We start from the raw sequence: 16,369 nt of genomic DNA on the forward strand, positions 1-16,369 counted from the left end.
GTATCGAATATTGTGGCAAATCTTTGAGTTTAAATTTTTTAATAAAATAAATTATTGAACAGTTTTAAATATTTTAGAACTAAATTTAATAATAATGTGGCGATTTAGGTTGCATTAAATCTTAAATTATGAGCCAAATTACTAGCAATTTTTTTTCTAAAATTCACAAAATTACGAATATTCACGACTAAAATGCACCTTATTAAGCACATTTATCTCAAAATATTGTAAATTCTTTTGGGTCTCAAGCTAGAGACATGTAAAGAGTTCCTATGCTCTAGAAAATTTCCTCCCTTGACATTTTTTATTTTGTATCAAAATTTCAATAAACTATCATTAGATTTACACAAATTAAAATCACTCTCAAATGGAACTATCTCAATAAACAACAAGAGCTCTGATGAGCTTTAGTCCTGCCTTATGCAAAAGGATAGAATGCAAAGATTTTAAGGTGAAATAGTTTCAAATTTAATAGTTCTATATATATATAATTTGAAACTATTTCACCTTAAAATATATATTATTGTTGAAGATTATATCAAATATATTAAATTGTAATATATAAATATATCAATAAATTATTTATTATTGAAGATTATGTTCAATTTGTAAAAGTATAATTTATGAGATGTAGCAAAATAAAATTTTATGTGACAAAAAGATAAGTTTAATAGGACATGAGTGAACCAATTCCAAAAAGTACCTCTCAACGACTCACATTAAAACACATGTATCTAGTTAAAATCTAGTTAATTTGTACCTTTCAAATTTGACTTGAAAAAATGACCGCTGAAAATAGATTCCACATTTGTCATTCTATTTTATTATAAATAATTTTAATAAATTAAAAAGAAATATAATAAATTCATAATGAACTCATAAATTACATATTATCTCATCGAATTAGTCCATATATTCAAATCTTTGAAGAAAAAAAAGCAAAAGCTACTATGTTTAAATTTGACATTTATCATTATATTTTAATGTAAGTAACTATTTATTGAAATTTAAAATATAATATGATTGATACATGTTGAAATCTTATATTTCATATTTCTCATCCTATTCCACTACATATTCAAATCTTTTAAATTAAAAAATTAGATAATATTTCAAAATTAGACATATAAAATTGAAATAGACAGTCTACAAAAAGAAACAAACCCCACCAACAAAATCATAGAGAAAAAATTAAATTATCTTAAATCCACCCAAAAACAAAAAATAATATCATTAAATTAGCAATTAAAGTGAAAAACAAACCAATAGATTCATGTCACACAAAATCTGATTTCAACAAAGACATACTCTTGCATTCCTCCTTCGTTATCTGAGATTCTTTCACTTCATCTACTTTGAGTCTTATCCTCCTCGCCACCATGTATATATTTATGGTTTTAAATTTCCACCGAGGTTTCCACGTCACCAAATGAATACATGGGAATGTTAACTCATTTTCATTCAATGTTCAATTTACCAGATGTGACCAGTATGGTCAGGCTACTGACAGAGAACGTGGACCGCTATCTGACAAATAATGGCATGGGGTCACATAACTTTTTAACATGGATGCAGGCCCGGATAATCTTGCTGCTAAATTTAAAATACGTTGGTACCTTTTCAGATTAATTTCATCCTTCCAAAAACATTAGTCTCACCTTTAAAAAGGCTAATAAGCGTATAGAGGGAAAAAAATATAGAATTTTTGAATGTGAAAAATAATAAAACCCCTAGGAAAAATAGCAAGAGCTAGTAAGAAAAGAGAAATATTCATTCAATAATTCAAAATAAAAATAAAGGCACAGTGAACATTATAGAAACTATGAAAAATAATTTTAAGTTGCACTGTTTTCGAAAGAAATTAATGGTATAAGCATTCTGAAAACAATAGTCTCCGCCTATAAATAGGCAGGATTAATAATGAACATTAAGTCTAACTACGAATTTAATTGACTTTACTCACAAGCAATGTTTGATTATTTCAAACAAATCCTTCTAAGGGAAAAAAAAGTCAAACTTGCATGATGTAAAGTATTATCTTTCATCTTTCTTTCTTTCCAATTGAATGAGAATTTTGGCTTTAAACTTTAAATTCTAAGAACTTTGATTTGACTTTCACTAGTGCAACTTGCAGATCATTTGTTTTCTCACGTCCCTAGTAAAGATTAAATTATAATTATTAATACTAGAATATGATAAATTGACCTATCACAATAGGTAAAAAATAAAAGAAACCTATTTTTTATATGCCTTCTATAAAACTTAAACTTTCAACTTTAAGTCTACACAAAACAAATATATTTAATCTTTAATTTTCTTTTTTGAAGCTCCTATAAATATAAGTTCTTAATTGAGAGAGTATCTCATTACGAAGCATCTTTCACTCCAATGTGCACCTACAAAATTATGTGAATCCCTTTTTCCTTGAATATCTTCATCTTCACTTTAGATATGACAAAGTCAAACTCCGTATTGCAATACCACATAAAAGGATGTCAACAACGTAGAATTGAGACGAGACGAGTGAAAAGATAAGAACAGATCCCTCTAGGTTGATGGCTATGTTGCGATTGAATGATTAATTTAGTGCCCGATTAAAGTTTTTTTAATTTATTTTTATTTTTATTTTTAATTTTTTGATTTTAAATTTTAAATTCAAGACATTTGACTAGACTGATCGAAAGGAAAGTGATATTCAATAGGAAAGTTTGTCGTACGGGAAGAAATGTCCCAAGTTGAAGAATTTATTATTATTTATATCATATTATTTAAAATTAACCTTTATGTGTGGGCATCTTGGACTTTTGTTAAACTTGTACACCTAAAGAGTCGCATGTGTATATTATCCACCGATAAGGGCTATTGTATCATTTACTCAAATCCAAACAGCTTTGGCTCAGAAAGTTGCACTGCTATCTTCGCACTAATGGCTTCCTCTTCCTCTTCCATGCCTCATTGTGAAAATGTGGAATATGCATACTTCTCATGGTGTTTAGACGAGCTTGATCTGATGCTACGCCAACGAGATCATAAAGGCTCTCTCTTCATTCCTGTATTCTATGGTGTCAAGCTTTCTCATCTTCGCAATACTCACAAAGGAATGTATGCTACGGCATTTTCTGAATATGAACGGAAAGGCAGGAAGCTTCATAAGCTGGATGGATGGAAAATGTCCCTTAAATCTGCCTCAAATGTGTTTGGCTTTGAACTTTGCAGTGGTCAAGAGTACGTTTACTATGTTCTTTGAATTCATATATTTCCCATTGTAAATGCTATTTATTTCACCTTATCGCAAAGTTTTATCTAAAGAACTTCTACTAGTAATGTTCTCTGGTTTTAGCGATCTGTGTGAAAAGATTGTGTCCATTGTGGAGAAGGAAATAAAATCGAGGACACCGCTACATGTTACGATATATCCAGCTGGACTGGATGAACTAGTACGAGATTTTGAAAGGAACTTTGATGAGCCAGCGAAGAAGAGGGTAAAGATTGTAGGGATCTTTGGACTCGGAGGCTCTGGCGAGACTACCCTTGCTAAAGAAATCTTCAACAGGAAGCGTTCAGATTATAATGCCTCTTATTTTCTGTATGATGTGAGAGAATCGCACGCGAAACACGAATTGCAGGCCTTGCAACGAAAGCTTCTGAAAGACCTGTTTCATAAAGGGAAGAAATTTCTTCATATTGATGAAGGGACTCAACTGCTAAAGGATAGCCTGACAAGAGCAGGATCTGACAAGCGGTTCCTTATAATCCTAGATGATATCGATCACGAAGACCAGTTAATTACATGCTACATGCCCTTTTATTTCAGGACCTTCTCAGTCATGGTAGCTTAGTTATTGTCACAACCAGTGATAAAGGTGTGTTAATAGGTATAGAAATCAGTAATTTTTATCAAATGAGAACAATGGACAGCAATCATGCTAAAGAACTCTTCCGCAGTCATGTTTTCGGCGGAAAGAATCCAATCTTTCCGTGTGAGCAACTTGTTGAAAGGTTCGTAAACTTCTGCGGAGGTTTGCCCCTTTCACTCAAAGTTTTGGGAACTCATGTTTGTGGAAGGGATGAGAATTATTGGAGCTTAGAATTGGAGAAAGTGAGGAAGATCCAGCTTGCTGATGTTATGCAGTGTCTGAAAATAAGCTTTGACAAATTGGAGTCTGAAGGAAAAAAAATATTGCGTGTTTCTTTAATGGCGGAAGAAAAGATAGGGCTTTCGAAATATGGGATGCGTGCTAGTGGACAATGGCCGAACACGCGGTACAAACTAGGAACAACAGAGATTCTCAATTCTTTTTACCTTTTAAAATTAAAATCATCAAATTCCTTAATAGACTTTATTTCTTAATTATTTATTTGATCATAAATGGCAGAAAAGCTCAGATCTCTAATCTGCTTTCCAAAATTTATATAATTAAAATCGTCAAATTCTTTAACAGACATTATTTCTTATATATTTATTTTAATAGAACCAGTAGAGAAGTTCAGATATATGATCCACTTCTTTAACAGGCTTTATTTCTTTCTAATTTATTTATTCAAGTAGAAAAGCATGTAAATTTATCCATGAAATGTCGATTGAATGCAACAAGAAAGGGGATTCAGAAAAATCTAGGAAGAAACAAACGGTCGGTGCTACAACAAAATTTGGGACTCCTGCCTCAAATCAAGAGTTGAATATTTTATAGAAAGTTCAGATTACCACTACTACATGGAGGGGTGGTTAAAGGCAATTATTAAGACAATTACTGAGTCAATTGTCTTAATTTGGGATGGAAAAAAGGTTGTCTATTGTCTCAAATGTTGTCTTTGATTCATTGTCTTTAATTATCCTCTTTAAAAATTCTCTCTTTAATACGATATAAAATTAAAGTTTTTTATTGTCTCTCCAAGATAATATAAAATGAAAGTTTTTATCGTCTCTTTAAGACAATATTAGTTTTGTGTTTTCTAAAGACAATAGTTCTTTAGTGGTAACTATTGTCACTAGAAAGATAATATGATTTAAATCTCAACTAATGTTTCTTAAAAGACTATGAAAAAATGTATTAAAAAAGTAAATAATTTATTTTTACAATTTTTAAAATATAATATTCAACATTCACTGCTTCCAAACATTAATAATTGAATACACTAGGTTTCAACCATATAAGACTAACTTTACTTGAAATACCATATTTATTATATTTATTCTCAATGTTGTGTTACAAAATAATATGGAAGTTTCTCCACAACAAATGAAACATGTCATGAACATGATATTAAATATTATTGAAAAATGAGTCAATTTCTCAAAACATTTGGCACTTCCTTCCCAAGCATTGCAATTTTTAAGTACTTAAAATTCCTTCATACTATGTATTTCCACCAAGTTTAGTGGTATAGCAGAAAACTTCATTGATAAACACAATTTTAAGAAGACATCCTGAAGGGTTTCATTTTCAACATGTTGGATCTATTGTAGCATGTCATATCGACAAAGGCCACTTGTAGATATAAATGCCCAGAAATGTTTTTGAACCGAATAAAAAACATGTCACATTCTTCATTTTTCTTCATTAACCTGATAAATACAAGGGAGTGTAAGAATACAACATAACTAATGAAAGGATTATGCCCATATATGAAAAAATCATAAATAAACTTAAATTTTATAAAGAGCACATAAAATACCAAACAATTAAATATGCTATAACAATTAAATTTCCAGATTAAACCTAAACAATTTCAAGCACTTTGATGAAAAATATGCATCTAATGTTTATTATTGAGTATCATATATTATCACATAAAAATTTGAATGCACAAAATTAATGAATTCAAATAAAAATGCCAAAAACTTCAAGTTATTCAGTTTTAGGGCAAGATTTAAAAAAAAAAGATTTATTTGTGAGTTCAGGGGATTTTTGTTCTCTTATTTGATATGGGTCCCAAATACACTCTCACTAGACATTCTGCGTTGCGAATAATCCTTTTTGAAGGCATTTTAACACATAGGGAACAAGTTGGAACATTTAAATGGAGAGCTTCTTTTGTACAAATTTGTATCAAAAGGTCATCATCTTACTTTTGCTAACCATAAGAGGAGAAAATAAAAAATGCAATTCTCATCCCGAAGAAGTCACATCCACACCACTTAAAGATTTTTGTCAGAGTTAATGTTTCAATATATGTATATAAGCTGCTATTACAAAGTGTAAAGTACTATTCAAAAATGTAAAATAGTGTTCAAGCAATAATATAGGACTATGGCATATAAAGGTATATAGACTGTGGATGAAGAAGCAATAGTCCATATAATTGAGACAATGATTTCTAAGATGCTAATGATGTCCACTATCTTGTAATGTTTAGATACAAGTCAATGGAGATGATTACTATAAAACTAGAACACTTAAATGAATTGTGTAGGGCAATCAAAGAGTGGCAGAGCTAGGTGATCACAATAATCACAAGAGACTTAAAACAATAGTAGACCCTTGTTAGAGAAATCAAAATTAGTGGAAGGTAAGTGATGGTATGATGAGTAGTCATTGGGATAATACTCACTCGGATAGAAATGGTCGAAATAACTATAATAAACCCTAAAACATATGGGTCAAGCACAAAGTCCTAAGGTATTACACCTCACTTTTGATAGTGGAGCAGATTCATACATATACCATGTTGGTTTAGTTTAGAACATAGTGTAGAAAGCACCCTATATTTTTAATTTTTTTCCAATATAAACCATCAACTTGAACTTGGCAACAATGAGATATATTTATCTTTAATAGCTTATGTAAGTGCATCTTCCACATTATGAACACAAGAAACTTAGTTCCACTAGGTCTCTAAAATCCCCTTATCCGTGAAGTAGTGTTTTCAAAAATTCAGACTAAAGTGTTTGGTAATTTGTGTAGCACTAAATAGAGTTTGATTAGCTGGGAGACTATTTGTAGGCCTAAAAAGGAGGGGTGGTCTCGGTCTTCGATTAGCTCTCTTGAGTAGTCAAGCATTGGCTGCTAAGCTTTATTGGTGATGGTGCTCTAGACAACATCAACTTTGGGCTCGTATTATCACCCATAAATATTTTAGAGGTGTTGATCCTTACTCTATTTCTTCTCTTCCTCTTGAAGGTCATAGCTCTATAGTCTGGCATACTCTAAAGACTGGTGCTCTATTAGTCAAGAGAGGTCTTTTCTGAATATGTAAGGGAGGCTCTGAGGCTTTGTTTTGGTCTGATGCTTGGGATGGATTCCCAGCCATATTATCCATGTACACTCATCTTCAAACTCTGTGATTCTTTTCATGCTGCTAGATAGGATAGGATAAAGTGGCTCATTACAAGACTCTTGTTCAATTGGGACCTATTGTTGGTTACAGATGGAAGCACTCTTTTGATTTGCCTCTTGGAGGCACAAAGGTGGATCATCAGGAGCTTTCTTAGATTTTGGCCTCTAGGGAGTGTTCCTCTCTACTAGGACCAGATGGTTTGGCTTGGGGAGGTACCTTGTCTGGTAAATATCATGTCTTTGTTGGGTATCAGGAGATAACTAGACAATTATTTGGAGATGTTGAGGTCCCTTGGTGGAAGCAAGTTTGGAATAAATTTTCTTGGTCCAAGTGCAATTTTTTCATGTGGCTAGTGGCTCACAACCATTGTCTTACGTGGGACAATCTTTGTAAATGTGTATTTCAGGCCCCCTCTTATTGTCTTTTGTGTGGTAATGGGGAGGAGTCTATCTCCCATCTATTCTTCCATTACTCCTTTTCTACTCAGTTATGACACATTTGGTGGAGTGCTTGGGGTTGCTCTTATAGGCATGCTTCATCTTTGCCTGAGTTCTAGGCCTACTTGGGTAGTGCTCCCTCCAAGTCTTCTCCTCTCCATGCTACTTGGATTGTTGGGCCATCGTTCATTCTTTGGCATATCTGACTGGAGAGGAATCATCAAATCTTTCAAGATGTTCAGATTAGTGTTATGCATCTTTGGTGGACAGAGATTAATTTAGTGATGAATCTTCGCCATTTGGAAATCCTGTCTTATGGGTCAATTGTCATTTGGCAAATAGCACATGCAACGTAGGTCAACCACATTGTTGGATATTTATCAAATTTGGGTCCAACGCCCATGGCAGTTGCCCATTATTTATCACATGATTGGTCAAAAACGGTCCAATCACCAATGCAATATACATTTTGGATACATTTATTTTAAACATTTAGCCATCCTTTGCATGTTATTTCTTATTAGCCCACATTCTTTTGCCATTACTACAACCAAATAATTTTCCTTGGGTTGGTCATCACCTACCATTTTCTCAACGTGTGTTAACCACCAGCCTCATTTAGCCAACTATTTTCTATTGTGGGCTTGCATAGGAAGGTGCATTTCACCTACATTTGACATTCCCACTTGTTAATCTTGCATAATTTGCCAACTTAGATTGGACTATAAGATATTATTATTCTATACAATTCACTCTTTTCTAGTCTGGAGACTGGCATTTCTTATTGCTACCAAAATTTCAGAGTGTTAAGTGCATTGCCCATTGACTCGTGGACTATGGTTTTCGTAAAAGGCAAGTGATTTTTAATTTATTTTTTATTTTGATAGTGGTACTGGTTAGTTTTTTAGTTTTACTGTCTAGTATCAACTGGTGACACCATAATTGGACATCTCACATGCTAAGATAGCCTATAGGTTTGCCAATTATATTGGAGTACCATACCGTAGCAGTAGTACCCTTCTTTTGAGAATGAGTCATATTATTGTTATTATATGTAGTCTAAGTAGTCTACTGTCACTATTCATAGTCTTTGACTCATCACTATTTGAGTCTTTTGTTCAACAACTAAGTTGATTTATTTTTTGCAACCTTTATCAACTTATAATATCAAACAAGAGGGGTAACAGGGGTTTTGGTAGGATCCCTGAAAGCCATGATAGGCCACCATTAGAAAAACATAGAACAATATCAACATATTTTAGTGGTAGAAATGTTGGCAACCTACAAGATTCACAAGTTAGATCTCCAATGCTTATTGAAAAAGAAGATTCATCACAAGCTGGAGACTCATACCGTATTGAAAAAGTTCAAGTTGGTGAACTTGATATCTCAGTTGAGGATGAACTTAAACATGATTTGAAGGAACTTCCCCTGAGTAGGGAGTCACAAACTAATATTATAGAGTTGGAGTTAGTTTCGGACCAGTTGGGTGAGAAAACCAAAAGTGATTTCATAAATCATGTTCATGCACAACAGGGGAAAAGAAAATTGGAATCAAAGAAAGATCAATCTTGCTGGGATCTGTCCAAAAGAAATTTTCAATTAGAATGGGTGGAAAAGTACTAGTTCATTGAAGGCCAATGCAATTGATGGTGAGCCTCCTATAGAATGCAGATATAAGATTTGCATAGAGATAACAAAGAAGGAGAAGAGGTTGCAGCTTAAACTTGATACCATAGAAAAGCATGTCAATAAATTTTACAAAAAGAAAACTATAGATGGAGTTGAAAAATCTATGCTAACTTGGAAAACAAAGGACAACTGTCTGCATATCAGGAATGCCAAAATATACGAGTTACACTAGCAATTATGAGAGAAGGATTCTGTAGTAAAAGTTTCCATTGAAGATTTCATCGGGAAAGCAATGGAAGTACAAAATATGGGAAAATTAGTTCAATTAAGTGTGGTCTTTTATATTTTGAGTAGAGGATGTCCTATGATGGACTACCCTTCAATTACTGCCTTATTACACTTTTTCAAAATTCAAAACTATCCGAACAGTCACTGGTTAGTAAACAATGCGTGGGAATGGGCTAGATGTCTTGCACAGCTTGAGAAATAAGATATGAAGGAAAAAATAAAACACTCAAATTTTATTGCATTATTTGTAGATTGAAGTTATAATAATTGATAATACTTCCTGGTTGTGTATGCATGTTTATATTGTAAACGATCTTTGTCGTCAACCTTTTCTACTATCTGTTGCTAAATTGAATTGTAGTGTGATAGTTGAAAATTTATATGATTTTAAAGAGTACTCTAATTGAATGTGGAGGTTTGGATAACATGGAGATTGCCAAAGTTGGTGTGTGTTGGAGCGGATGGAGCTTTGGTTATGCAAGGTCATAAAGGCAGTCTTTGCAAAAAGATCAAGAATGATTTGGCACCCTACGGTATTCCCATTCATTGCATGGCCCATTGAATGAATCTAGATTTTGAAATTGTCAGTGATTTTGGTTGTGTAAGTGAAGTGAAATCTATAATCAAAGAGATTTACCAATGCTTTTTTCGAACTCCAAAATGAGTCTGGGAATTTCAACACTTTTCTCAAGGACTTACTAATGGGAGGAAGCTTCTTAAAGACAATGGCACCAGATGAATCTCGTTGGATGGACCAGTGCATTGAGTATTCTCTAAATATCTATTATTACTTGGACTAATATACTCTATGTGAGATAGATTCCCTCGACTTTATTCAAGTCTAACTAATGTTAAGATACTCTTAACTTTAGTAGCTATTCTCCCTGTGCTACAAGACATGAGAAATATTATAAAAAAGGTTCAACAAAGAGCTATGTACATTGCAAAATATAATAAGTTACGTAAAATGACATGTAATAGCCTAGATACTCTGTATTGATTACTACCATTAGATGAATCAAAGTTTGCAAAGTGAATAGAAATCACAGATTTGAACAATCCTGGGAACTTTTTAAATTTTGGTACAAATGATGAGGTATGTGCAAGGGTACGTAGAGTCAACACGAAAGTATTTGTAACTAGTACACCTCAACATAATGGCATAGTAGAAAGAAGGAATAGATCCATCATGGATTGTGTAAGAATACTGATGATAGAGAAAAATGTTGTATCCAAATACTGGAAAGATGCAATTAGCACAATAGTTTAGACCTTGAACTGAGTTCAACTGAAGAAAGGTATAGATCAAACATCTTATGAATTATGGTATGGCTATAAACCTAATGCATGTTATTTCAAAGTATTTGGAAGAAAATGTTATATCTTAAAAGAGACAAGAAAATGAAAGTTTGATGTAGAAAGTGATGAAGGCATATTCCTAGGCTACTCCAACAAGAGCAAAGCATGTAAATGTTTGAATCTTTCTAGCCACAAGGTTATAGAAAGTGTACATGTAAAAATTGATGAGTTTGCAGAAAAAAGTGAAGAGAAAAGCAACAAGGAACCATAAGACTAAAAAAAAATTGTTTAGTTTGAGCTTGATACTTTACCAAATGTACAAGAAAATGTGATTGGGCAACAAGAGATTGTACCACCCTAGTAGATTATACTATGCGAGTCACCTAATTATGCAGTGCAACCATAGTTGCAACTAGTGCAAACCAAGCAAACTTGAGTTACAATCAGCATTAGAGAAGCCCAAGTCATAGTTAGAGGGAACCGAGTCTCAGACAATGGGACCTAAGTAGAGTTTAGAAATTCATAGAACCATTGAGCATGGTGAACCAAGTAAAATAAGTCTAGAATCTAGAAGAAAGGAACTTGCATTTGCTAGATATGTTAGAAGGCATCATGGATCTAAACAAATAATTGGAGATCAGACATGAGGCATAATGACAAGGAATAAACTAATTTAGGTACATATTTTCTTATTGAATTTGAACATAGAATTTCTAAAGATGCATTGAATAATGAAGGTTGGATAGAGGCAAAAAATGAATAAATTGAGCAAATTGAAAGGAAAAATACTTGGACTCTTGTTCCTAGACCTAAGGATAAAAATCTAATTGGTACAAAATGGCTTTTTAGAAACAAATTGAATGAAAATGGCGAAGTTCAAGAAATAAGGCAAGGCTAGTATGCAAAGGGTATCCTCAAGAAGAAGGTATAGACTATGGAGAAACATTCTCTCTTGTTGCTAGATTCGAAGGAGTCAGAACACTGCTTGCATATGCTGCATTTAAAGGATTGAAAATATATCAAATGGATGTAAAATCAGCTTTCTTGAATGTAATTCTTGAATAGGAAGTTTACATTGATCATCCTGAAGGTTTCATTGATCCAAATAAAAAGACATGGTTTGTAAGTTATAGAACGCTACATGGATATCTGGTAAAGATTGGTTTTCAAAGAATAAATGATAAAAGTAGTCTATATACGAAAGAGGGACCACAGAACAAGATTGTATTAGTAGAAATATACGTGGATGATATCTTATTCATAGGTCATGATGACTTGTGTAAATCATTCTCTAAGGAAATGAGGAAAGAATTTGAAATGTCAGTGTTTGGAGAAATAAAATTATTTATTGGTTTGCAAGTTCATCAAATGAAGGATGGCATTTACATTACTCAGTCAAAATATATCAAGGAGATATTGAAGACCTTTGGAATGGAAGATTCCAAACTAGTTGGACACCTATGTCTACTAGACATAAAGTATCCAAGAATGATGATTCAAAGGAGGCAAATTAGACTACCTATAGATCCATGATTAGGATACTTTAGTATGTTGTTCACCCAAGACTTGATATTTCATTAGCAGTTGGTATAATTAAAAGGTTTTTTGCAAATCCCAGAGAAAATCATATGATGGCAATCAAAAAAATCATGAGATATCTAAAAGGCACTCAAGACTATGGTCTATGGTACAAGAAAGGAGGAAACTTTGAGTTGAAATCCTTCACTGATGTTGATTGGACTAGAAGCATTGATGATAGGAAGATCACTAGTGGAGGAGCACTCTTTCTTGGAAAAATGTTAGTATCATAGACAAGCAAAAGGAAGAATTGCATCTCTCAATCTACAATAGAAGTAGGATATGTTGCTGCAATAGTTAATTGCTCCAACATAGTCAGGATCAAGCAACTATTGTCAAGAATGAAGGAAGAAATCAAGGATCCGATTTTTATCTATTGTGATAACACTAGTGCAGTCAATATATCCAAAAATCTAGTGACACACACCAAGACAAAATACATTGCAATCAAGTATCATTTTATGAGAGAATTGGTTCAAGATAAAGAGGTAAAACTAGAATATGTAAACACAACGGAGTAGGTTGCTAACATATTTACCAAACCATTACCTAAGGATGCATTCTTATATCTTAGAGGAAAGCTAGGGGTCATTCCCCTATCTGATGCTCGCTAGAGTACAAATTAGTGATGCATCAACTAAATTGCATTGAAGACCTATCAAGTTGATGCAGAGAAGTCAAAGCTCATTGCATATGAATCCATACATTAGGTACATTATAAAACCATTATATCAAGTCTTTAGCATTTGATGTCAAAGAGGGAGAGATTGAATATGCGATAAAAAATGAATTAGAGGAAGAAATTTGTATATCAACAAGAGGGAGAACTTGATCTGATAGGGTCTAAAGATAATGGCAAAGGGAGAATCTTAGAGGGAGTTCTAATGGTTGAAGAATTAGAATCAAACTAAGGATATTTGATCCAAAGCTTTCTTTGCAAAATGACATGTTGTGTTGCCATCAATGCCAAAGAGGGAGATTATTAATAACAATTATTTATTTGTATATTGTCATTGATGTTACACAAACGTTACACTCTAACTTAGAACTACTAGTAGTAACCAAGCTCAGAAGACTCCTTTATTAGCTGAGTAGAAGTTTAGAAGAAGCCAAGTTCAGTGATAAAATGTAAACCAATATAGGTTGGTCATTGAATGATTCTCATGTAAACCAAGTTAGGTTGATTACCAAAGTGGTTTAGTGTAAACTGAGTTAGGTCAGTTACCAAGGAACTCAGTGGTAACCTAGTGACCTAGTTTCAATGTCAACTGACCTATAGTAGAATAATCTTGTTTATTGTTTGGTTTATGTAAGATGACTTAGTGGATTCTATTTGTTTATTTGTAAAGGTATTCAAGCTGACTTGACATTAGATTTCCATATTAAACCCTGGTGTCTTGTGTGTTCATGTTATTTTCTTATTGCTTTATCTTTTAGCAACTGAGTTACTAAAGGTTAATACACATTAATATCTCAAGATTGCTTTGTTAACCTAGTTACAGTGAATATCTAGTTCTAACTGAGATGTGCAAAAATTTGAGTTAAGAAGAAGTTTGTGTTGACATCTAATGGATTTGGAATTTTTTTAGTGGTAATTGATTCATCCCTCCTCTCTTAGTTACTCCTCTTCTATTTCCAACAAAACTAACATGTAGTATTTGGGGGTTGGATTTTTTCTTGTTCATTGGATATTACAGCATGTTAATTTTTTAGCAATTAGACCCTATTCTAAACACTTTCAAAAAAAGAAGTTTTAAATTTTTATTAGTTTGAACATTAATTTCTATGCTGAGCACACATATATTTCACATTTTTGGGATGTGTCAACTTAAAAAATTGTTAAAAAACAAATATACATTAAAAACATTACCTAAAAAATCTGGGATAAACTACATGGTGTAGGATAACTTATGACCATAGCGATTAAAGATTTAAAAAAGAAAAGTTAGCATTTTAGGGGGACCACACCTAACACTATGGTACATTTTTATTGAAAAAATAATACCACTTTGTGTGATCCCCTTTTTTGAGGGCCTTAAACTCAACTATTAAAAAAAATAGTAGTCTAGAAAGTAGATTTGGAGGGCTACAACTTTATTTGTCATATCTTGACATTTTGAGTATAACTATCTTCAAAATCTCGTCAAAGTTTAGAAATTTTTGATTTAAGGAAAAAAATGAGGCATCGTATACCCTCCTTTTGGTACCACAACTTTATGCACTTTCACTTCTCTTGCATATTTCTCTGCTTTGTCACATCAATGGTAACTCATCATTGTTAATTTTTTGCCTTTGACTTATCTTTTTCCCTGTTCATGATATGACTAGTGTAGGAATTTGTCAATGGCTACTTATGCTTCATATCTTCATTCCCCTTGTTGATTGGTTCTGAATCAATGACAACACAAGAATATGCTAACTGTTAGCATCACCAATCTTCAATTTTCATGCCAGTGAGACTTGTAAGTCCAACATCATATTCAATAAGTTTTTTCAATATTGAAAAAAGGATCTATATCAATTAATATATAACTTCTATAATTTTCAATTCTTATTAAAGGAATTTTTATTATGGTGCAATAATATGTAGCATACATCACAATAATATAATAAACTAATTACTTAAACATATCTTTGTATCTTTACCAATCTCTCTTGAAGCCATCTTACAGTGTAGGAATTAGAATAAAAACATACATCCACCTTCAGACTTAGAATTAGATGGTTATTCACATTGTCCCTACATGCATCTTATTCTTATAGTCCCATCCCAAAACATAAGCACACAGAAAATATCTTTCAGACTTCTCTACCAAAAATATTCTTTATCTCCTCATCAAAAAATAAGATAGTTATGTAAGGCTTCCACCCTTTAAGCCCATATCTAGTTAATGGAACTTTTCTGAAGCTAGCTTAATGTATTTCATACTTTTGTTCCTACATAACGATGTCATTTTTCTACATTGTCCATGGCAATCACTAATTCTTTAGAGACATCTCTTGTTTAGAATTGGTACATGACCAATCATTTTTTTTCAAAGTCTAGAGTAAAGGGTCATAAGCATATGTAAAACACTAAAGAAATTATATATCTATAAATACATTAAGGATAAGTTTTTACAAGGTTTAGATTCCATATATTTGTAATAGGGGGCTTTCTATTTTATTCTGGTACAAATAGATTAATTAAGCCCAACTAGTGGAGTGTGTATCACTGAGTCTATAATAATAGAAAGTATCTCTCCATGTGAATTTACTTTCAAAATCAAACTTATAGTGGACCCAGGAATTTTATTGAAAAATTAAAGCTTAACATGTGAATTTAACAAAGGTTGCTCGAAGGAGCCATTCGTGCCAACAACAATAGCTCCAAGACCAATAGTAACTGTTGGTCCAAAGAAGGCCAAGACCATTAAAACCTAAACAAATGCAGAATGATAGGCAATGCAAATGAAAAGTTTAGAATAGAGTAGTACAACCACTAGCATAACGTATTACACAAACTCTTGGCAAGATGATTTCATGCCTTGAGCCTAAAATTATTTTTAATGCTTGCCCTTAGTGTATGGTTTTTGTGGAGCTTGACCTATCTCGGGACCTCAAGGAAACTATGGATATTCAGATTAGTAATACCATTTTCATCCAAAATGTGCTTTACCTTAATCTTTTGAACACCAACTATAGTTATAAAACTATGGAGCACAAGATTAGGGATTGCCCCTTGCTCAAGTGCAACAAGCAACCAACCAAAGAGGCCAATTCTGCTGATGCTACTAAAAAGGATGAATGGAATACCATTTTCAAGAAGGGTAAAGGTAACTACTTCCAAAGTAGGTTCTTCCTAGGAGAATGGTTGG

The 16,369-nt window shown here is 32.7% G+C and overlaps 1 protein-coding gene across 1 annotated transcript; it reads left to right on the forward strand.

Annotated features, from left to right (window-relative positions):
- The first annotated feature begins 2,926 nt into the window (after positions 1–2,926).
- On the forward strand, positions 2,927–3,839 carry LOC149558287 (TMV resistance protein N-like). The gene is made up of 2 exons (XM_089830737.1): positions 2,927–3,225; positions 3,341–3,839. The coding sequence occupies exons 1-2, from the start codon at positions 2,927–2,929 to the stop codon at positions 3,837–3,839; spliced, it is 798 nt and encodes a 265-aa protein (XP_089686863.1).
- Positions 3,840–16,369: the final 12,530 nt, after the last annotated feature.

Source organism: Cupressus sempervirens, chromosome 5 (assembly GCF_028749045.1).
Source record: "Cupressus sempervirens isolate cs-2001-9-10 chromosome 5, ASM2874904v1, whole genome shotgun sequence".
NCBI lineage: Eukaryota > Viridiplantae > Streptophyta > Pinopsida > Cupressales > Cupressaceae > Cupressus > Cupressus sempervirens.